The 23,311-nt window shown below is 36.5% G+C and overlaps 1 protein-coding gene across 7 annotated transcripts in view; it reads right to left on the bottom strand.

Moving 5' to 3' along the window:
* Positions 1 to 1,927: 1,927 nt before the first annotated feature.
* Positions 1,928 to 23,311, bottom strand: part of IRSp53 (Insulin receptor substrate 53 kDa) — a 240,874-nt gene continuing 219,490 nt past the window's right edge. For 5 of the 7 annotated variants that reach the window (XM_069502519.1, XM_069502520.1, XM_034974966.2 and 2 more), the window contains 13 exons: positions 16,144 to 16,219; positions 14,734 to 14,826; positions 12,966 to 13,027; positions 12,212 to 12,283; positions 10,342 to 10,479; positions 9,711 to 9,776; positions 9,066 to 9,257; positions 8,108 to 8,327; positions 7,223 to 7,478; positions 6,575 to 6,734; positions 5,751 to 5,966; positions 5,500 to 5,666; positions 1,928 to 5,390 (listed from right to left, as the gene is read on the bottom strand). In XM_069502519.1, the coding sequence (XP_069358620.1) occupies positions 3,596 to 5,390; positions 5,500 to 5,666; positions 5,751 to 5,966; positions 6,575 to 6,734; positions 7,223 to 7,478; positions 8,108 to 8,327; positions 9,066 to 9,257; positions 9,711 to 9,776; positions 10,342 to 10,479; positions 12,212 to 12,283; positions 12,966 to 13,027; positions 14,734 to 14,826; positions 16,144 to 16,219 (3,513 nt within the window). In that variant the 3' untranslated portion in view covers positions 1,928 to 3,595. The remainder of the gene's footprint in view (positions 5,391 to 5,499; positions 5,667 to 5,750; positions 5,967 to 6,574; positions 6,735 to 7,222; positions 7,479 to 8,107; positions 8,328 to 9,065; positions 9,258 to 9,710; positions 9,777 to 10,341; positions 10,480 to 12,211; positions 12,284 to 12,965; positions 13,028 to 14,733; positions 14,827 to 16,143; positions 16,220 to 23,311) is intronic. The other 2 variants (XM_069502521.1, XM_069502522.1) reach the window with 2 other exon arrangements.

Raw genomic sequence — 23,311 nt, 5'->3', positions numbered from 1 at the left:
GAGGAAACACCCTGGAGAAAAAATAATACAAATTCGCCATCAAGTAAATGATAGACAGACACAAGTTTCCGAGTAAACACCCTAGGCACGGTAATATTATCATAATTACCGTGGCCTAGGCTAGCTGTGGGTGGAAAAACGGAACAAGCCATTTCTTTTTATGAGTTGATTACTAAAGATCAGATTGTCTGAAAATCTAAGTGTAGGTACCTATACTTGAAAAAGTAATACGAAGTATTCCTCTAGCTACTTCTTATTATACTTACGACACGTGTTACACTTTATACTTACGTTGACAAAGATATTCCGCTGGCTTCACAAATGGGTCCTTTTGACGGGTCGAGTCGATGTTGAGCTTCCTGCGTCATAATCGCAGTTCCTTTGCACTTTGTGCTAGAGGCTCTATAGAGCTGAGTTCTCACTTTGTGCTAGGTAGTTGGGATCAATGTGCGAAAGGAAAGACTATAAATAAAGGTACTACTTACATGTTATCAAGGTCAACATCAAAGTCTGTTATACATAAACTTAACTGTAAATCTAATGATGAGTCTACTTTTGAAGGCGAATTCTAAATAAATTCACCTGTGTTACTATCTACCTACCTACTTACTACCAACTGTATTTTTTAATTCCCAAAATTCACTTATAGTTATACTAGCTGATGCCCGAAGCTTCGTAGGTACGCGTGGATTTAAGTTTTTAAAAATCCCGTGGGAACTCTTTGATGATAAAAGGACAAACCAACAACAAACAAACATACTTTCGCATTTATGATAGGGGTAGTGATTGAAAAAAAAATCCATAAATTAAACACCAATTTTTAGGACATTTGGCAGTTGTATATTTTTTTAAAGACTAAACGGGCAAACGGACCGGATGAAACTATACCTACTAAAGTTTCCTTGTTACGAAACACTAAAAAATATACTACGAAGTCAAGTTTCTTTGTAACACCCGTAAAAGTTTAGGTATATTACACCCCGCGGGCATCAACAGCGTGACGTATGGTGAAGGGCCCCACGGAAACGTGATAAATCATCAGCCGTTGTCACGCTCACGGGGGCAATTGACATTGATTTTTCTTCCCCACGTCCATCCCTCTGTCACGTTCATAATATAGACGTGTTTCGAAGTACCTTACGCCGAATTTTTTTTTTACTGATACTATTTTGTAGGTTCTGAATTAAAGTTCCGGGTAAATTATAACATGCTAGATAATACCCGCTACTTCATCCGAGTGGATTTTAGCTTCTTTCAAAATCCTGTGCGAACTCTTCGATTTTCCAGAATAAAAAGTAGCATAATAATGTCCGTCCCAGTCTTTCGTCATAATCGGTTGAACGGACGGCCTGTGAAAAGCTAGCAGACAGATACACTTTCGTATTTAAAATATCAGTAAAGATACTATATAGGGTGTAACCCACGTGTAAGCAGAACGCTAGCAAAAACTTAGCGTTGGTCAACGCCTAGTCGTGTCGGTAATAAAAAATAGGGCCACTTGGTCATAATATTTTCTGCAAACAGCTAGACCGACTTGCACATTTTTGTTGGTTTTCTTCACACAAACGTCAAAGAATCTTGGTACATTTCGCAAGCAGTGTTTGCGCGTTCGGCCGACAAACGCCGATGTGTTATTGTGGTCGTAGATCAACAACATTTTCAATGAAACAAATAAAAAGTCCAATCTCAGATCTGTTCCTCGTTCCTTCCTCAATATTTTCCTCAATCTTTGATTAATAACTCTGTATAATATTTTGCATTGTAAGGATTATGACGTTTCCTTAATAATAGATCTTCACTAAGAAGTAGATATCCGATTTCAATAGATATTCTGTATACAAATCCTCTTTACTCATACAAAAGCCTCATTCTTTGAGCTTTATAAAGGAGTAATTTCTCAAAGGCAGGTTGTAATAAATAAAACAAATCGTCAATTATTATAAAAATTGTGATATATTCTTTCTTAAACTATCAATAATATTTAACTGTACAAAATACACGTTGTTTATAATATATATATTTATATAATATATTTAACAAAATAATAGTAATAATAAAATATGTATATATATATCAATCAATTACTCGATAGCGGGCGATGATCGATCATTTGTCAATGCTTTCCTTAGTTTCACCGTTGCGAATTGCTGCGGCCTGGGTCAAAAGGAGTTTATGTAAAGTTTTGACATTTTATTATAAAAAATATATAATTTAATTGACCAAAATAATATAACTTTTTAATATCATTTTAATAATGAATTCTAGAGTAGCAGCGTACGGATAGTCAAATGAGCGGCGGGAAAATAGCCGCCTCGATTTATCACACGTCTTAAGTTCTCGTGGGCTTGAGTGCACTCAGGACTCATATACATACTAAGTGTGTACTTATCCGAATTATTAAGTTACTTAAAAGGTCAAAAGTTTAGCGCTTGGCTGCAATCAAACGTGCTGGCAAGAGATGATGCCGGTTAAGTCGGAGTGTGCTAACCTAGATGTCTATTGACTATTCACAGACTATAGACGATAGGCATCTTCTAGTTAAACGCATTCCATCTTAGGCCACATCATCACTTTCCATCAGGTGTAATTGCGATCAAACGTTTGCCTATAATGAATTAAAAAAATCTTGGTTTAAATTAAATTGTATTAAATAAATAATTAGAAGGGAAAACAGAAGCCGAAAGGGCTTTCCATAAAAACGAGGAAGCAAATCGCTTCGTTCGTGTCCTCGGAATTTCTGACTTCTATCACGGTTTCATTGTTAGTTCCCGTGCTTAGCGTTTCTGTGAAAAGCTAAATGTTTATCTTTGAAGTCGGCTAAAGAAAAATAGATTCTACGTTATACAAACGAATCAATACGGCTATTTAGCCGCTCGTCATTTGACCGCACGTGTGCTCCCACTCTAACCGCAGTACTCAGAGTCACTAATCGTTACTTAAGATTGAGTTAAAACGAGACAGATTTATGTGAGAGATATAGCTCTGTCTCGTTTAACTCAATCTTAAGTAATGATTAAGCGACACTGAGTACGGCGGTAAGATCTTAAGAAGTAAAATTATTTAAGTTGACACTTGACAGGTATATTTTAACTAGGTAGATGGAAAACGCTATTAACAACAGGGTTTTATTTTTAAAACTATAGATTAGCTTGATTAGATTGCAGAATTTTAATATTTATTTATGACAATTATTAACTGCAAATAAGGTAAAAAATATCGTGTATAGTAGTAGATAAATTCATTTTTATAAAAAAAAACCTAGCTTTCACTGACCTAGCTTTATATTGATGAGCTAAATATAATTTACGATACGATTAACATTAACAACAACAAAATTTACAAAAATAGAAATAACATTACACCTCTACAATGAATATAACTAAAACAAACTTATTATTCTCTAAAATGAAATAATAAAAAATCAGTGCAAATTAGAGTTCAGATACAAAATTATGAAAGTGCATGTTAGAAGTAAACTTATCCTAGCAGAAGAAAGTTAATAAACGTATAAAAACTGGTATAATTATTGTGAATACATAACTAGAACTAGAACCACTAGAATAGACAAGACCTCTACTTTAAATCAAACCTGAATCTACTTGTACATGGCCGTTTCCCGACCCCATAAATCATACCAAGGCCCAAATGTGTGACCTTCTTCAGGTAGTTCGTTTCCATCTACAGTCCTTTTCAATAGTTTAGTGCGGGGTAATAGCTGCGGTCTTTGTTGTTTTAATGCTTCATTGAATTTCTGATCATCAGATTCGCTGTAAGGTGCATCATTTCGTTGGTCCATAAATCGCCTCGCCTCCAGTCTTGCCTCTTCTTGTTTAATCTTTGATTTTTCAGCTTTTTTAGAATCTGTTTCATAATCATATCGCGAGGAGGATCGCCTCTCTTGATCACTAAAGTATGATATGTTTGACTCGTAGTATCTTTCTTCCCTTCTACCATTGTATGGTAGTGTACTATCATCATAACTCCTGTTTATCCTGTTTTTAGTTTTGTTTTCACGGTTCTTTGTGTCTGTAAAATCTTTTCTCGAATGTCGTCTGTCTAGTGAATAATCGATTCTTGGTTCGTTTGTTTCGAAAGATCGTCTTTCTTTCTTCTGATTTCTGATTTCAGCTTGAGGATATTCTTTATTGTTTCCATTTTCAAAGTTATGCTTTCGTGTTTTTTCTTCACTTGTACGTTTTTTGTACTTTAAAGTACCGTCATCGTGTTCATTATAAGCATCTTCATTTCTAATATCATTATTGTTTCGTTCTATAGGAATACCATAACGATCAGTTGGTTGGTCATCCTTATATTTGAGTGTCTCAGATGATGCGGAAAATGATTTAATTTCCTTTGATGTATCCTTAAATGTTTTGAATTCCATAACTTTAGGAGGCGACCTTTCATGAGAAGATTTTTTCGTCTTTTCGGTTGACATAGTCGCCCTAACATGTGGTTTAATGGGTGTAACTTCGATTTCTTCAAATTCAGGCATGTATGCATTCTCTTTATTATTCTTTACGTCATTATCTATATTTTGAACTTGGCGACGGCGATCTAGTTCTTGTTGCTTTTTAGGAGTCATGTGGTCATCAACAATGATACAATCATACGGGTCTGTACTGGAAGCCACAGAATTGTTATCGGAATTGCTTTCATTATCATATCTTTGCAAGATTTCTCGTCGTTTTACAGTTTTCATCACAAATCCATCGCCATTTTCATCATTGTAGAAACTGTTCTCAAAATTAGTTTTAATAGTACTGCTATTTGTTAAATCAGAGTGTCGAGATTCATTACGTTGCACAAATTCATCCTGCTTTTCTTCCGCAATAGACTTCTCTGAAAAGCTCTTTTTATTCATCATTGGATTGTGATGGTAGTTCATATTCCCTCTTTTCTCTTTCTCAACACGTTCTTCATGCTGAATGGAGCCTAAGCTCCTAGCCTGTCGCATTCCATTATTGACTTTGATGTTTTTTCTGTCAATTGTTTCTTGCGGTCGTGTCGGAACGTTTTCAGGTGAAGGCGGCTTCTCTTGCCCATTTTGTTTTATTGATTCTGGTACATCTGGGGCTGGTCGTAAATCCTTTTTTAATTTAACAAATAGTTTCTTCTTATATTCTGGTACAGTATCTACTATGTCCCTATGCTGCCAAAGGGACATCCCCTCCATAATTTCTTCGGACGTTGTACGTCCAAACTTCCAGAATGATTTAGTTCTTTTAATTTTTTGAGAATCCTTATCCATGTCTAACATGTTGCGCAGAAGTAACTGCTGATCATCGGTAAGGTATCCGTTATTTGTATTATTGGGTCTGGGGCCACGTTTCAAGCTTTGTGTTTTTAACAGATATGTTTTGTGTTCCAGGTTTTGATGGGCAGATTTACTACAAAAACAATTAGCAAATTAAAATAAAATAAAAACTAGCTCTACTGCTACAAGAAAAAGCAACAAATAATTAAAAGCAAGCACATAAAATACGAGTTGTGAAGTACCTGATCGGAACACGGAGTCGTTGTGCCTCTTCATCGCTATAGTCAATATCGGGCTGCGGAGGTGGCTCGTTTGAAAATCCCGAGTCATTCGAACTGTGTAATGAGACGTTGCCAACAGCACCCACGGCTGAAACGACTGTCTTTGCAGGACCTGTTTTTTGGGCAACCTAAAAAATATTTTAAAATTATCGAACTTATCTAAAAAATTGCAAATATAAAGACAAACAAAAAGTAACCACTGTTAATATTACCTGGGATCTCATTGGCAGTGTTTGCGGACCGAAAGTCCTAGTTTCTATGACGGCATGAGTAGTGAAACTGGCAGCTGATGTGGAATTCTTGATAGCCCCCGAGGCTGCAACGATTGGAGTTGGGTGGAAGTTAGCACTCGCCGATGTGCTCAGTGCACTTGGTGATGGAGCCGGCAAAGTTGGAGGTAAACCAGGTGAACTGTTAGCTAAGCGACCCTGGGAAGAAAAATATAATAATTAGATATCGTATTTATTTTTATTACCAAGAATTCAAATAATCAATTTATTTGAATTAGTAGGTATATTTTATAGAATAACGCACAAAACCGGAAGTTATGTTGTACAATTTTCTAGTTTATTTTTTCACTTTCTTTCAAGTAATACAATTAATAGATCTTATCGAAGTGATAAATCTCATTTTCTTTGCACTTTATGCCTAGATGATGCCCGCTACTCGATCGCGGGAATTTAGGTTTTTAAAAATTCCGTGGGAACTCTTTAATTTTTCGGGATAAAAGTTAGCCTATGTCCTAGATGTCCCTGAGATGCAAGCTATCTTTGTACCAAATTTCATCAAAATCGGTTAAACGGATGGTCTGTGAAAAACAGACAGATAGACACACTTTAGCATTGATAATATCAGTAAGTATGGATTTTATTTATCACTCATAAGGTAATAACTAAGGAAGACGATCTGATTCTGAAGTTTAAATTTGGTCCATATTAACTAACTGAATGTAACTGAGTGTCATCTTAGAGGCGCCGAACTCAAAATGAAAGGCTTTTTGTATTTAAATGTAGGTACTTATACGTTTTCTTCATACCTTGGTAACGTGGTGAGCTGTAACAGTATCCCCGAACATGCGTGTAGGTGGATGAGAATGTACATGCGCAGTGGCGGACATTTGCGTATGCGCCAGAGGCGCTGGCGGCGGCGTTTCAGTCGGCGTCTGCGCTATACTCCAACGCGCTGGTGAACTACCACTGTAAGTATAATAAATTTTTACATGAATATTTATGTTTCAATTCATAACAGGTACCTAGATATTACAACAAGACTTTGTTAAATAAGTTCTGAGAACAATGTTTTGGTACGTGGGATCAGAGTTCAATCTTTAAAGAGCAGGTACGGTAAGGGATGCAACTAAAGTTTAATCGATGAAGCCTAATCAGTAATCAGAGACAACCTGGACACGTTACTCGACTATTTTCACCTTTACCTACCCCTCTTGCCACTTACCGAGGTAAACTTTACTATGAACATGATACTTTTGCTTCAATCAAAAATTATTTAGCTGTGGTAATTTGGTTGTAATTAACATAGAAATCATCTCATAAATGTGGTTGAGATTTGCTATTGTATAAAAGATTCGAACAGATTATTCACAGTCACCAAGTTTTTTTATATTTATGCACGGGCGCTGCAGAATTTTCGTGGCCTAGGAAAATAATTGAATCACAAGATTACAAACCCAGTATCTTCGTTAATGATCTGTTCAGTGTAAGCCAACGGGAACCAGCCAGCACTGTGTGTCCGTAGGTTCTCTCCATACTGCCAGCCCTTTGTCCTGTCCCCCAGTAGGGCCAGTATGTCTCCTTGTTGGAAGCTGAGCTGATTGTCACCGGCAGCCGAATAGGCGTAGAGAGCTCGTGCCAGTGGAGGATCACGTGAGGTGGATGTTGGTGGCGCGATTGATGATGGACGGGTTTTTGTACGGATGTCTGTATCTGAGGAGAAAAAGTAAACAATAATTTTCTCTTTAACACTCATATTCTTTAGACGGGTATAGTTTTTGCAATTCATGAGTGGTTCATGCTTGTGTTTAAGTAGTATCGGTATAAGTAAGGTACACTAAATATGTGCGTTTGCTCGCGACTGATTGGTCCGACATGCACCCACACTTATGCAATGCCCATGTAAATGACTAACCACAAGTAAAGTTCACTCGTCTTCGTGAATTGCAAGAACTGTAACGGGCCGTATATTCGTATAAACTGTCAATTTATCCAAAAATGCATAAGCTGCATCGCGCCGGTATTTATGTAGTCAATACCGCTACGTGCATGTGTATCGCATATTCAAGCGTACCTAGAATTTGTCTTTGCTTTTTAAAATGCAAATGTAAGAGTTTTCCTTCATCTGGAGTTTTATAATATAGTTCTGGTTGGAGACAGAACGACGCTATAGAACTCGTATTTTTTGTGATTATTACTCGTAAGTACCTACAATGAATGACTAAAAACAGAAAAAGTAAATGAAAATTACGAAAAGAGACGAATGAATTACGGCAAGTATTTACTAAATGATGCTAGAGAACTATTTTAAACTAATGAAAGAAAAAGCTTCTAAAATTTACCTTGTTCTGCACTATGGAGACTAGCTTGTAAATTCAGGTCTGATTTGGCTCTAGACAAACCATGTGAAGGTGATCCAAGGTCTGCGATAGACCTGACGTCTAGGCAGGAGGCGTCGACGGATCTTGTTTTGCGCAATGCGGATCCGACTGAAGCACGATCATCGTCGTCACCGTTGCGAGGACTTGCGTATACGTCTTCATCTGCCCAGAATGACACTTGCTGCAAAAAAAGAGATTAAACCGTTTAAGAACCATTTACTAAATGATAATAATAAAATAAATTGTTTTACATTCCGAGTAAAACCTGGATTCCGAGCTGTAGCCTATATCCATAATATTATTATTGATTTAAAACTGGTAGTAACAAAAAAGATAAAGAAGCAAATTCATCTCAACTTTTTTTTAAATTAAAGTTCAAATGTGCAGCGTTCTATTTCTATCTTTCTATTGGTCTGGATTTATCCCATTAGTTCTAGTTCCCCTGATCTAGTTAGTTACTTCTATCGGAGTTCTTTAGGTCTCTTAATCAGACTAAAACTTTCATCCTAGTCGTACCCTCATGACTGAGGGTCGTGATCACCTCTCTGGCAAGTCACATCTTGCGGTAAATGAATATCCTTCCATCTGTTCAGCATTGAACAGATGGAAGGAGCTTAAAACATGTTAGAGCGAAGCCACACGATGCGTTGCGTTGGTGGTGCGGTGGCTGAGCGGTGCCGCTGCATCATTTTACATATAAATTGCTGTACCATGCCACCTACGATGAGTTACGACATCGTGCGGCACCGCACGGCACGCGCAACGGACTTGGGACCAGAGAAACGAGGCGGGGAGGAGTGGTGCGTTGTAACGCCATACTTTTTGCCGGAGAGGCAACGCAGTGCCCGAGTGGCACCCAATATCCAGTACGCATAGCGTAGCTTCAATCTAAGTTAGGAAACAGCGAAAATGGTCTCACCCTCATCCTGCTCACAAACATTGCTTCAACATTGGACGGCAAGAACTCCCTGGTCCTTGATACTTCAAGCCATTCTTCCAAGCCAGTATTGTAAGCCGTGGCACCAGCACTGTGGTATGCCAGCCAATGTTTCGCAAGGGAACACTGGCGCTCCAGGACAAAGCCGTATCGCCTACGCTCTTGAGTCATGGCCTATAACAACAGTAAAAAAATGACAAGCTGGAAGATTAGATTAATATTAATCATAACCAAGCTAAAATACTAGTTTTATGATTTAAAAATTTATGCAAGACCGAAATATAAAATCTGAAGTTTTTATTATGGTCTTATGGAACTATTAAATCCTCAGCGAAGATTTTCATTATTAATTTAGGTATACAGTACTTAAACTGCGGTGATAAAAAAAACAATAAGATATGCCATAACAACGCCAGAGAAGCGTGAAGCCCGTATTTTATAAGAAGGATGAATATTTTTGCAGATCTTTTTATTACATACACATTAAAATATTTTTAGCGTTGACGTATTCTCTTTATAAGCGGTATGCGACATGGAGGTATACCAAGAACTTATAATACGCTCACATACACACACACACACAAACATTTCGGCACATGGTTTAAAGTTATTAGACAGTTAACTTACATTCTTCAAGCTTTGCTCGCAGAAAGCGTCCAATTTAGTCTTCTCTTCTTCTAATATCTGCATGCTCTGTAATAGAAAACAATCGAATCGATTTAGAGTCGAATGAAGAAAACTTCGAGATAGCTGATACGGGGAAAGATCAATTTATTTTTAATCTCGCTTTCTCGAGACTCCATGACGAGTTGCGAAGCACTTCAAGGGTTGTTTACTTGATCCAGAAGTTATGGGTTCTATCTGTTTGAAGACTGGAAATATATTATCATAACAACCTCCGAAATCTTGTAGAATATTAATTACAAACTTGGCTTTTGTAATTAATTGTTGTGCTGTAACTTGTATGTAATTTAGACATACTTTTGTTTGTTGTGTAACTAAAAATTGTTTAAAAAAATATTTTGTAGGAGGTACAATGTGGATATCTTGTAAAAAGAGGGTTTCTTTCGTAACTGCTGAGTTAGGTAGGTACAACATACTGTACAAAATATAATATTTTCTTCAATAATTGACTTCCAATAAGTTTGTATTGTATCTGTTTTTATAAGTCCTTCTTTGACTGATATTTGAGATTAACCGTTTTAAACAGATACATGGCAGACTGACTTTATAATTATTAGTAGTAAAGTGGTTATACCTTCATCTCTTTATCCATAGCTGAACCTACTTTAGTGACATTGGTCTTTTTCTTCCGTTGCTTTTTAATGGTAGCTGCGGCCTTGCTGTAACTTTCCGAACGCAGTTTGTGTTGTTGTAGAAACCTTTTCTGTTCAGACTGGAAATAGACAGGTTAGTTTAAAATCCTTTGAATAATAAATATCTCAGTTACATATTTTATTTTAAGGATGTCGCATATTGGATTCTATTGTCTGAGAAAAAAAGTTGCTTTTTGGTTGGAAGGTGGATTCGCACTTGAGGTTAGTAGCGAGTGAAGAGAAAAAGTTGTTCAATAGGGCAGTTGCAATCTTAAATAACAGAAACGTATATAGTTTATGACCTGTTCGGTCGCTCCGTGAAAACAAGTAATCTACGTGTACTTAGGTCAATATTAATTATTTATCGATAGGTGGCTGTAGTGACCTTAGACATGATAGGTACCTAGCCAATACGCAGCCAGCCTAAATGTAAAAACTTAATTACAATTTCTATATTATGTATTTAAAAAAAAATATCCAATTAAACTTTTACAAGTATTTTTGAATCGTCAGAGGCATCTACCACTGGTTCGGAATGCCTTTCCTACCGAGAAGAACCAGCAAGAAACTCGGCGGTTTGCATATCCAGTATAAGCAGATGAAAAGAAACAATCAAATTGATTTATTTAGGTGTTCTCACTTTTCTGAGAAAATCTGGTAGGTAGGTAAGTATTACAGTACACACCTATTCACCAGATTTTACATAAATATTTCGATTGTTTGTTTGATTCCAGCTTCTACAAGTCATGTTAAATTTTAATCATAATATTTGCGTTCTACTTATTAACATAATTATAAATGTCAATCATAACTTTAAACGCACAACAATGGAGATAAATTACAATGTACAAAACAACAATTAGGTACTTGTGAGCGTGACTACAATTTGAATGAATTATTTACCTTTATCTTTTATCAACACAGCCTTCAATATTAAATTAGGTTTGTTTTAATTATTAGATACCTATCTTAAATATTGCTATGAATGCGCAAAATTATTAGCCAGATGTTAAGGTATTTTTGTTGGAAATTACTTAAGAAAATACTTAAGAAAATACTCAAGTTTAGTTAAAACGAGACAGAGCTATATCTCTCACATAAATCTGTCTCGTTTTAACTCAATCTTTAGTAACGATTAGCGACTCTGAGTGCGGCTGTCAGAGTATTTTCAAATGACACAAAAGGACTATTTAGTGTCCTTTACGGCCACGTGATCCGTAGGTTTAAGCGCGACAAATCAACAACAGGATTTTTTTCAGTCTTGATATGGTTTGAGTCGCTCGGCATTGGGAGTGGCGTAAAAATGAGTAGGTATGTGGAGAGGTCTCGTCAGAGCCAAATTCTCCTAGAATATGTCTCTGACGCATTATTAACACCAGCTTTTCTGACCCTTGTATAGTTCTTACAACTCTTGTGCCTTTTACACTATCACTTTTACAATAAAAATGCATGTATAACGCGTAAAATTTAACTCCTCACGCGTCATTTTAACTTTTTGTGTCAAAGTCATCTCAAAAGTACGATTTGAGTTACGATTTTAGTTTAGTCCTTATTTTAAAGGTGAACTGTACTTTTGACATGACAGCTGACCTATAGAGTTAAAATGACGCGTGAGGAGTAATTTTTTATATACGTAATATATGATTTTAGTATGTGAATTGTGGACGGCCGACGGGTATTAAATATTTTGTTAAATCTTTAACTAATAGTACTAATTTATGTTGTAATTACATAAATAAATAAGGTTTGTGGATAAATAAAAAGTATCACAATTGTTACAAATAAAAAAGCTCATAGATAAGTACAACCAACCTGCACTACTTTCGTATCCTTCTCCAGATTAGTCTCCAAGGGGACGAGCAAATCCACGTAGAACGCCTTCAGCTACAATAGAAAAACAACTTGCGTATTATTATTTCTTATGTAACAATTGAAGGACGAAGTTATATTATTATGGCAGGTGTTTTATTGTCCAATACGGCTATATCCTTTAATAGGTTTCCTTGTCGAAGCTTTAATAGTAGTCTAAATAATTTATAATATGTCTGTGTTAGTCTAGCGTTTTGTTATCATTCCGTTTATTTATATACATTTTGTCTAATAAACACATTGTTATTAATAATATTATATTAATGAGGAGCTGGAAAACTAGAGCTGACTTGTTGTAACCGAATTTTACAGTAGGGTTGTACCACGGATTAGAGAATGTTATTCACTCATCTGTGGGTTGTACAATGACTTCAATAATGTGGTGGAGACAAGTGCTCAAACACCTGTTGCTCAAGCCATGTTGAAAGGCAGGAGACCGTCTCTGGTGGCGCCCTGGAAAAGGCCTATGTTCAGAGCGGCGATCGACGCATGTAGATGGATAGAATGGATCGGATTAAACAGAAAAACTCTAACTGAAAATAAATTAATTTGCCAAAACAAACAAAAAATCACGATCCATGGCAATGCCTCACTTATGGAGCTTTATGTTTTCACAATAATAATATTCCTCTCAATGACCTATTGTATAATGTATAGTAGGTAATAGGTATCTCTTATGTATGCTAATTGAACTTACGATGTTCATCTGTTGATCCTGAATTTCTCGATAGACCTCCACCACCTTCATAAGAGCGGTACCTGTTAAAAAAAAATGTTACTAAAATGAGAAAAGTGGAAAAATTCAGACAAGTGCAAGTAGAACTGGCGTGGGGAAGATTCCGTACGATGAAAATATAGGTCCAATAGATTCCGACTAAATTGGCGAAACAGACAGACAGACACACGAGTGATTCTATAAGAGTTCTGTTTTTCATTCAGGCGTACGGAACCCTAAAAATTATGAAAGCAAAACAAAAACTATCTCAACAAGGTTACGTTATTGTTAGTTAACAACCTAACTATGTATTACAAATTGAACATATAATTTCGTTGGCCCTTATAATTGAGCTACGAGTATGATCTGTACCCGTGGTATAAGATTTTACGTCTCACCAAACGTTGCTAGAATTCGAGAATCGAAACACAATAATATCAAAGTAAAATGGACCTAAAGAGCCTTGAATTAAAGTCAAAAATTCAATGCCACTGATTTTAATTTCGCAAGGTTTCCGCTTGGAGCGCTGGCTGCAGATGTGTAGACAAACTTGAGCTTTAAAACAAGGCCCTCAAGATCCAGTTTACTATAACGCAGAAGTGTTTCGACTCTCGAATTCTAGCAACGTTTGGTGTGACGTAAAATCTTATACTACGGGTACAGGCACTTACGGTATTACGGCCCGATAATTCAATCTTACGTGTTACACAAAAGCCCTCAACTGAGCATACGAGACTTTAAATAAGGCATATCACAAACAAGACAATTCACTATACTATAACATGTTTCAACTGACTAAAGTTTAAGAAAACTAAAAATCCGACAAAGTGCGAGTCAGACACGCGCACCAAAATAAATAGTATTTGTACACTAAACTCTACAAACACCTGACGAAATGTATCGTTGGGTTTAAATTTAATTACTACGACTTCCTTTACAAGTGTGTATTCGGGATTACTTTGCATATTTTTGGAACTTAATAGATTCTCTCAGTTTTAAGAAATAAAGATTCTATCTACCATGCTTGAAGCTAATAACTACGAGCTTAATAACACAACTATAAACTATTTGCGCTAAGCGCTTAAGTTTGCGAGCACCCTTATCTATCTCAAGTACGAGATTGAGTAATCAAAATACCAAGTTATTTAGACATCTGTTTGAATGACTTGGTTAATTAGTTTTCATGTGGTACTAAGAGAAGTTTCCTTCGCGTGTTTGTGACTAAGCGGATAAAGTTGATCAAGAATAAGTTGGTATAAAGGTTTATTGTTTGTTTTGTTTTCATTAGCGGTGTTAAGTGATTTGTTCCAGGAATAACCTAGAAGACACAGGACATGGAATACCTAGGTCTATAGTTTGTAGTTCTACAGATTTACCTATGTAGTAGGTAAGTCAGGTAGCGGTCAATTGAGCATCTTTTACAAATTCACATAGGTAGGTACAGATAGTTCAATCCATGATGACGTGCCCCACTCTTTGTGCCAATTGAAGATTGTTAGAATGTAAGTTCTACCGTAAGTCGTTACGCACGTTACGTGGGCACACACACAAGAAGATAAATTAGGTAAAGATTACTCCACGCACCCGTGGTTTCCCCACACGAAACATAGTGGGGCGGGTCTTCATGGATTGAACTATCTATAACGCAGAAGACCTTACAAGCTTTCGGCCTTTATCAAGCACCTCCTATACAGGACTACGTGTATTGTCTATTGAAGAAAAATATAACACAAAATTTAAATAACATTACCAATATCGGCGCATCCTCCCCAAGTCCCTTGTTGTGCCTGTCGGCCGAGTTTACCCACTGCATCGACGTACAGGCGAGAGGCGGCTGCCGCACCTGGTGAAAAATGTGACTACTGTAGTCCAACTTTGATACAGGTTGATATATCGTCCGTGTCGGTGATAAGTGGTGGTTAGAACTTTGACCTCCTGACAGAGATAGACAGACTAGAGAATAGAGATACCATCTATACCATATTTTATAGACGGAGTCATAAATAGGTAGGTTCAATCCGTTTAGCTTTTTAATTATTATGATGTTGGCGAGTGCGCATTGCCGGAATCGCACTTGACTGAGGATTGAAGGTACCCTTTTTTTCGGATACCTATCCTATTATTCCTATAGGTATATCAATCTCCAGGATGTAAGGTATTTCTGCGCCAAAATTAACCTACATCGGTTCAGCGATTGCACCGTGGAAATACGAGTATATCAGACAGACAGACACACTATCGCATTTGTAATATTAGAATATATGGAGAAGTTTGATAGCTAGCTGTCTTTAAAGGATGAATATGGAGTTTAAATGCTTATATGGAGATCAATAGCCGTAAAACATTAAAGCGTTTAACGTCTCAGCGCGAAAAACCGTCAACACTCGAAAGAAATCTTGACTGCCGTAAAAGCAAGTATCAAGAGCAATACATCGCAGCACAATGGCCAAGTTTATTGCTTCTAGCGTCGACTATAATACGCTAGATAAGCCAACAGAGACAATTTGGCACCAACTACGCCCTAGTTCCGAAGCCAAACAAGCACAACTAAGGTTTTGCATATAGATGCACCCATTTGGCTTACGGCATATAAATTAATTGTCTCCTATTTAGTAACGCATCATATTGAATTAATTTGACGATGTAACATGTAACGACCTTCACTTCCTTATCTATATCTATACTAATATTATAAAGAGGTAATGTTTGTAAGTTTGTTTGTAGGGAGTAATCTGTAGAACTACTGAACCGATTTTGAAAATTCTTTCACCAGTGGAAAGCTACATTATTCCTGAGTGACATAGGCTATATTTTATTTTGAAAAAAAAAAATAGAGTTCCCTACGAAAATTGTAATAATGTGAATAAAATCGTCTCATCTGTGAGTTTCCGTGGCGTGTGCTGCGTGAATAGTTAAAGTTACACGAAATAATGTTCGGTGGAATTGTTCCTCTTAAACTCCAAAAAAAGTCCGCGATAGCATATATCTATCTTTTACAGTACGGTACGGCACAAGAGCCATTTTCATGATTTTGAAATGTGGTCTAAAACAAAGTTTTACTTTCGAAGGTGTTTTTACTATTATAATACTAATCCTTATCAAACTAAAATGGTTCGGTCATCTCAAGTGTTTAATTTAGACCAAAAAGTAGGGTACTTACCATGTAAAGCCTTTAAATATGCTTTACCGGCCGTTATCATCTGTCGCGCGCCAGGGTTGAACTTGTCCAAGATATTCTGCAACAAAAAGAACACACCATAAGTATATAGTGAACCTAAAACTAAGTACCTAGGTTATAAGAAACATCAGTTACACATCTAGCTTTCGCAAGGGAAAGTTTTCACTACGATGAATGATGATCCGTCAAAGAATTGTAATGTCGAGTGAAAATGTAAACAGTGGATATGCTACTATGAAGTGTAATAATCGGACGTAAATATTATTTTTGGTCTTGTGTATTCATGAATTAGCGATTCTTAAATAGTATTAATAAGACCTGAACTCCTGCTAGGTGTATGCTAATATAATATCGTCCGCACGTACCTACCTGAGAACTAATAAACTTTGTTTGAAGCTGGCAATGTTGATTCCGTGGCTGTATAAATAGTATGTGAGACTGTGACACGACAGACATCAACGCTGGAGGGATTCTGGCCTAAATATCTAAGTAAGTAGTTAGTGACAACAAGACACATTGTTAAGGCTATTAAACCTTGCTAAATACCCACTTATGTTAAAACTTAAAACATACCTACCTACCTAAGCTTTAGTCATTGCTAAACATAGGATCCGGTCTACAAGGAAAATGAGGTCATACATAGGTGCCTAAGTACGCTAGACAACTTTTTTGTTGTACGAACATTAATTTGCAATCGCAAAAGAAAATGAGGGCTTAGACCGTAAATAGAGGCGTAGGAATGTGGCCTTTCAAGGATGCTGCAACCTCGTTACAGAGGTGTGGCAAACATGCCACCAGCGACATTCCGTAGTAAAGCTTGTAACACATAACGCGCGACGGAGGCTTATCTAATATGGCTTTTAGAATTTTGTTTAACAAGAAACTGTGTGAAGACGTTCACATTGCGAACTTCACCAAGCGTAGGAGTCGCAGTCCAGCTGCAGTCGAGCATCGTCGCCACAGTGCTGCAATGTAACATGTTTCATGCATTTCCTTGTATTACCTACAAATCGTACACGTGTATACGCGTGTTCGGTGTGACATCTTGTCGTGCAGTTATCGTCGCGCGTTTAGTGTGTTTCACAGCTTAATATTTCTCAAATGCACTTCTTCGGAAAACCTATTTACCTACTTAAAATGGATGTACATTCATTAACTTGATGATTTAATTTGATATTTTCCCTGTTACGGTATGATTTGAGGACGAGAAAAAATGTAAATATCTAGAGATTTACACTTAGTTGTGCTAGTTTAAACGAAGGAGGTATTTTCATATTTTTACCAAGTTTCTCTTAAATTTTATGTAATCTTTTTGTCGTATCTAAGTATAGTTAGGACTTAGGACAAAAAGCAAGGCTGACTAAGAATAACTCTTCCAAAATAGATGAAAGCGTTGTCCTTGTCAGCTCGAACTTCATCTCTCGCAGCACCGCAGTCCCGTTGTGACCACCACCCGTGCAATAGGGTTGAAATATCGACAAATAAAAACATCAAATTAATCGTGGTACGTACCCGTTATCTATATCTAAATATGTCGTTAAACCACGAAATAAGCAAAATCATTAGCTTGAGTCCCAAAAGACTGATCCGTTCCTATAAATTAAAGTTCAAGGAGCGTCTTTTATTCATATGTATGATACAACCGTAAAATTATGAGATTTTTATAACAGAGATCAGAAAGATAGGAAGCAGCTGTATAGACTTTATATCGGAGTACCCAAACTGACGCCAATTCCAAACCCCTAATCCGCAAGTTATGAGGGCATTACAAAAAGCCAATGCATTTTCCCTTTTATCCCAATATCGGAGGCTGGGAGCCGGGGCTGGGCAACTACGTGCTAATGTCTTTTACGATGTCGTGACTGCGAATGTCAGCCCATCGTACTTGTGCTGACGTTAATTCTATTACATATAAAGTCTGACGATGGTATGACGTTATTCCTCTTGTTTGGACGTTGTTATATTTTTAAATGCAATGCAACATTGTCATAATCTAATCTATCCTTGATAGAGACCTTTACTTTAGTGGTACTAGTTACGAGTAGCTTTATGATCAAACCAATTTTTCAACTCTTCAACTCAAATTAAGTAATTTAAAGCAGAAAGCTTTCAGACTCATTTCCCTCGTGTAGACTACTGCGGAAACTTTAAATGCCCTTCACTGTGGCAGCAATTTTTCATATTTACCGTTTTTCTAGACCAAATTCTCGACAGTGACAGTAAAGTATCGCTACTTCGTCGGGGCGGGCAAAAGGCAATATTTCAGGGAATCAGGCGTACATTTTAAAATACCGATACCCTATGTCGTATGTAGGCTGGTGCATGGCATAAATCTTAGGGGATGTTTCGTATACAAAAATGTATTGCGAAGGGAAATAGATGCGCACTTATAAAAATTAAGTAGGCAGCGATATAGGCCGGATATATTGATATCGAAACGTGATGAAAGAATTTCTACTGAGATATCAGAGGCACTTTTATTTATTGCTAATAGATTTTATAGTGGCTATACAGGATATAACCAGAACGCTAGCAAAAACTTAGCGTTATTGTTATACTAGGTACCTAAACACAATCCAATACCAATAATCATTTGTCCCATTTTGTAGTTTTAGTGCAAAACTCGGGTCAATGCCCCACATACAATGCGGCATTGACTCCGAGTGGCCTACTTCCGCAACTTACGTTGACCTCTGGCGTGAGTCAGATGTTTTAATTGCAATACATCGTGAACTTTTACAAAAAAATAGGTTTTTTTTTCGCGTTTTTTTTGTGGTATCATAATAATATCAGTAATCATCAGTACTATCAGCTGTCTTCGTTTTTGCTAGCGTTCTGGTTACACCTGTATATAGAGTAAGTACACATTGGCCTTATATGCTCAGCGTACGGTATTAGAACTACTTGTGTACATCGATTGTGTAGGTATATTTTTTGAAGATTTTCATACAATCGTCGAAGAAGTTTCGCATAATTCTCAAGCATGCAAGAACACATTAGGACACAATAGGAAAATTCGTTTAATACACTAAGGGATAGCGGTATTATTTTATGGTAACAGAGCACATAGAATTTTAAATATAAATATTTATAAAAAAGCGTGCAACAAATTTTCCCAGACTTTTCCATACATTTCGCCTTTGTGAACCCATATCGCCTTAAATACATGCAAACTTAATGCACATTTCAGGTAGAGTTTCAAAATCAAAGCAAGTACGATAGTATTCATGTACACAAACTTCTTAAGAGCCCTGAGTTTAGTTTAACTTATATCCCGTGTACATCAATATCCTCCCGGAATAAGTTTGCCAACAACTCAACTTATGTAACAAGTTTCGTACAATGCAATCTACTACAATCCTTGTTAAAAGTTGAGCCTTCAAAACACTACCACTCAATTTTCTCATGCCAGAATGAAAAGCAAAGACGGCTTCAACAAGAAAAATCGGATCAAAATAACAAATTCATTTTCATATTGCATATAGTGTAGGCGCCAAAGGTGCTGCAATTTTACACAATAGTAAAAAATATATTGTATTTTATGAATAAGTAATACGTACTAATGTAACTTTCAAATGGTAAAAGATTTTTTCAAATAGGTGCAGTGTTTCCGGAAATGACCACCCACATGCACAGAAAAATTAAGTTAAACCTGGAGAGTTAATAATATTTGCTCCACAATTTAATTTCTATAATATTTGCGGTGTGTCGTCCTATCGGAAGAACGATATCGCGCACGGATAACTGTGATGTCGCACCTCAAGCTATTCTCATGTTAATTTCCAGATCCCACGCTGCGTCGTGCGTAGGTAGTCATAGAATTTTACGTTCCGACGTCGAACCGAAACTATTGTGAAAAAAATTATTCTCAATTCAACACGTGAAGGGGTAAACCCCTTAAGGGATAAGTTTTCATTAATTCCCTCGAATGAAAAGCAAAGACAGTCTCAACAAGGAAAAGAAGATCTAAATAACAAATTCGTTTTCCTTTTGCATATACAATAATATAAGATACGGCGCATTGTGAACTAACAGCTTCTAAAGTAATACAGGCGGCTTTATTCCATCCTCTTTATTTGTGGGGCACGTAGGAAACGACATTTGGTACCAAATTGCCTCGGGTAGGCTTCGTGACGGGACCCCTTCCAACCTCGTCGCTTCCTAATGTCTTACGCACACGTCCAAAGTTTTTGTATGAGTTGAAGATTCATATGATGGTATCCATGTGAGACTTTTTGCTCAATATGATACGATGAAAATTATTACAAATTAGTGAAATAGTTCGTACAACATGACTCCTCACGCACCATTTTAACTTTATGGGTCAACTGTAATGTCAAAAGTACGGTTCACCTTTAAAATAAAGACTAAAATCCTACTTTTGACATCAAATTCGACATAAAAATTAAAATGACGCGTGAGGAGTTATATTTAACGCGTTATACCTGTACTTACCTAATATAATTAAGAAGTCGCGCTTTTGGTCCTTATCTAACTTTTCGAAGTTATGTTAGGGAAACATCTTGAGTAAACCTGCATGCCTGAGAGTTCTCCATAATGTTCTCAAAGGTCTGCTGATCCACATTTGGTCAGCGTGGCGGACTACGACCTAAACCCTTCTTATTCTGAGAAGAGACTCTGGACAAGCAATGGCTTCACGATGATACTTAGTTAAAAGTTAAATCCGTAAATAAAATAAAAAGTGACTGGTCTTGCTTGTATTGGGCTCTTAAAGTAGGAACCTACTACCTACACATCCATGCAGCCTCAAAATAGTAAAAATCAAAACGAACTGGTATAGGTAACGAACATCAAAAATTGCCTCTTCAAACAGACGTGTCCAATATGAAATGATGCTGCTTCGTTCAGTTTTATACCTCTCTTGTACAATTGAGTTAAGTATTTGAACTAGTCTTCTATTCTTCGCCCACTCTTTTTATTAGGTAACTAACTAACTACCTACCTACTTGCACATCCTACGTGATATTACCTAACGGTTGAAATTATAATTAATCTGTAATCTGTTGATAAGCTATGTACAGAACATACAACAAGTATTGACTAATAGATGTAAATAATTCAAAATTAACATTCAATTTTTGACGAATACCAACGTTTTGTGAGGATGCTAGTAACTTGTCAACGGATTTGAGATTTTGGTCGTTAGTGGTAGGTATATTGTACCTACTTCAGTGACAGAATAAAATACGATCAAGACAAAAAAGATGAAGTAGGCTATATTTTGCAGAATAAATAAAACAACACATCGTTAAACAATAATTTCATAATCAATAGATGCCTCTGTGGTATGTGACAAAATTATTTGGGCAAATACTCGCCAAGTGCCCATGGCTATGTGTAAATACAATGATAATATCATTATTTTACATCTAATACAATGTTTGTTATCGAATTATCGAAATCAAATTTACATAAATCAACGAACCGCAATTAATTACGTTTGCCATATTTATAAAATTAATTCACAGAACTTATTTGCTGGTAAAATAACTTGCAAAGTGCAGGATTATAAGTCGGTACATCTAAATATATAAAAGAGAAATACCACTCACTCACTGACTGACTGACTGACTAATCACGAAATCTCAGAAACTATAAAGCCTACAAAACTTGAAATTTGGAAGGTAGGTTCTTTCTAGGACGTTGGTGTCAGCTAAGAAACGTTTTGAAAAACTCCCCCCCCCCCTAAGGGTGTGAAAGGGGGGGTCAAAGGTTGTATGAAAGTCCTATGTTTTTGGAGTTAGAGACGTGAAAATCGACATTTAGGTTATTAGCTTTAAACAATAAAAATCTGTATAAGTCAATTTGGGAAATTCCCCCCTTAAGGGTAGTAAAATAGGGGGGAGTATTTATGGAAAAGTTTTAACTATTGTTATTTTTACTTGAAATTTGGAAGGTAGGTTCTTTCTAGGGGGTAGGTATCAGATAAGAAAGGATCTTACTAAATTCCCCCCTAAGGGAGTAAAATGGGGGTGGAAGGGTTATATGAAAATCCTATGTTTTTGAAGTTAGAAATATGAAAATTGGCATTTAGGTATTCTGGGTTCCGTGTCTTAAGGTGAGACTGAGTGAGTAGGTAAGTGAGGCCTTTTGCAGCGGGAAAATTTCAGATCTCATGAGAAACCAGAAAATTTACGCGGACGAAGTCGCGGGCATCTGCTGTTTACTTATGTGCGAGTAAACTAAGTTACGTAAGCAGTTAGATGTAGATAAACACGGAAAATCGCTTCCCAAAGCATATTAACGTTTACTTTGAACAAGACCATTTTGTAATGGAATAAATTTTCTAACCGGTATGAAAATTTTGATACTGCGTTTGGAATATTTCATAAAGTAAATATACTTAGAGCTGACTTCTATAGAGGATATTATAGAGAGGATATTTGCCGAGCACTTGTTGCCTCTCGACACGACACGGCGACATGACGTTATTTACAAGACTGCAAGCAAACTTTCCAACTGCAATAAACTCGTGAAAGACGAGATATTATTATGTCTCAAAACTTTAAACAAGTTCTTATGTCCGCACCGATAAAAACATTTGTTACAAATAAAAATTCGTAATATTTTAGGAAAACTCAAGGAAATTACATGTAGGTATTTATGTTTCGTTATATCGATTGCTTATTTAATACTTTGAGAAAGTTTGTATTGTCAGGTTGATTTTATCCGAACGTGAGTTGATGAATTTTATCATAGATAGAGGACGAGACATAGAGACCTAAAATACCTGTTTTTAGTCTTGAACGGTACTTTTCATGTTTTGTTAATAATGTATTAATCTAAAAAATACCGTTTTAAACAAAACGCACTCAAGCTACTGACAATGAAGATTCATTAATTTTACTTAGGTAGGTAGGTTCAGACTGTCTGGCTATACTAAAACTTTTAAGAGAAAGCAGTACTGTCGAAAGGAGGGCCGTTTGTTTTATAAAAAATTAATGAACAAATCCCCCTTCTAACGACTGCACCAATTAATCTCTTTAGCAGTTTTTGCGATCAAGCAGGTAGCTCACAGTTAAATTCCAATCTACTACCTACCTACCTTTATCCAATGTTCAATGTTGGAGTTCTTAACGTAATCACGGCCGTACAATTTGTTACCGATTCAACAATACATCTCTCAAGC

Source organism: Maniola hyperantus, chromosome 13, assembly GCF_902806685.2.
Source record: "Maniola hyperantus chromosome 13, iAphHyp1.2, whole genome shotgun sequence".
In the NCBI taxonomy this organism is placed as follows: domain Eukaryota; kingdom Metazoa; phylum Arthropoda; class Insecta; order Lepidoptera; family Nymphalidae; genus Maniola; species Maniola hyperantus.
Note: the sequence above shows the minus strand (reverse complement) of the source record. Positions and strands in the feature narration are given on the sequence as shown.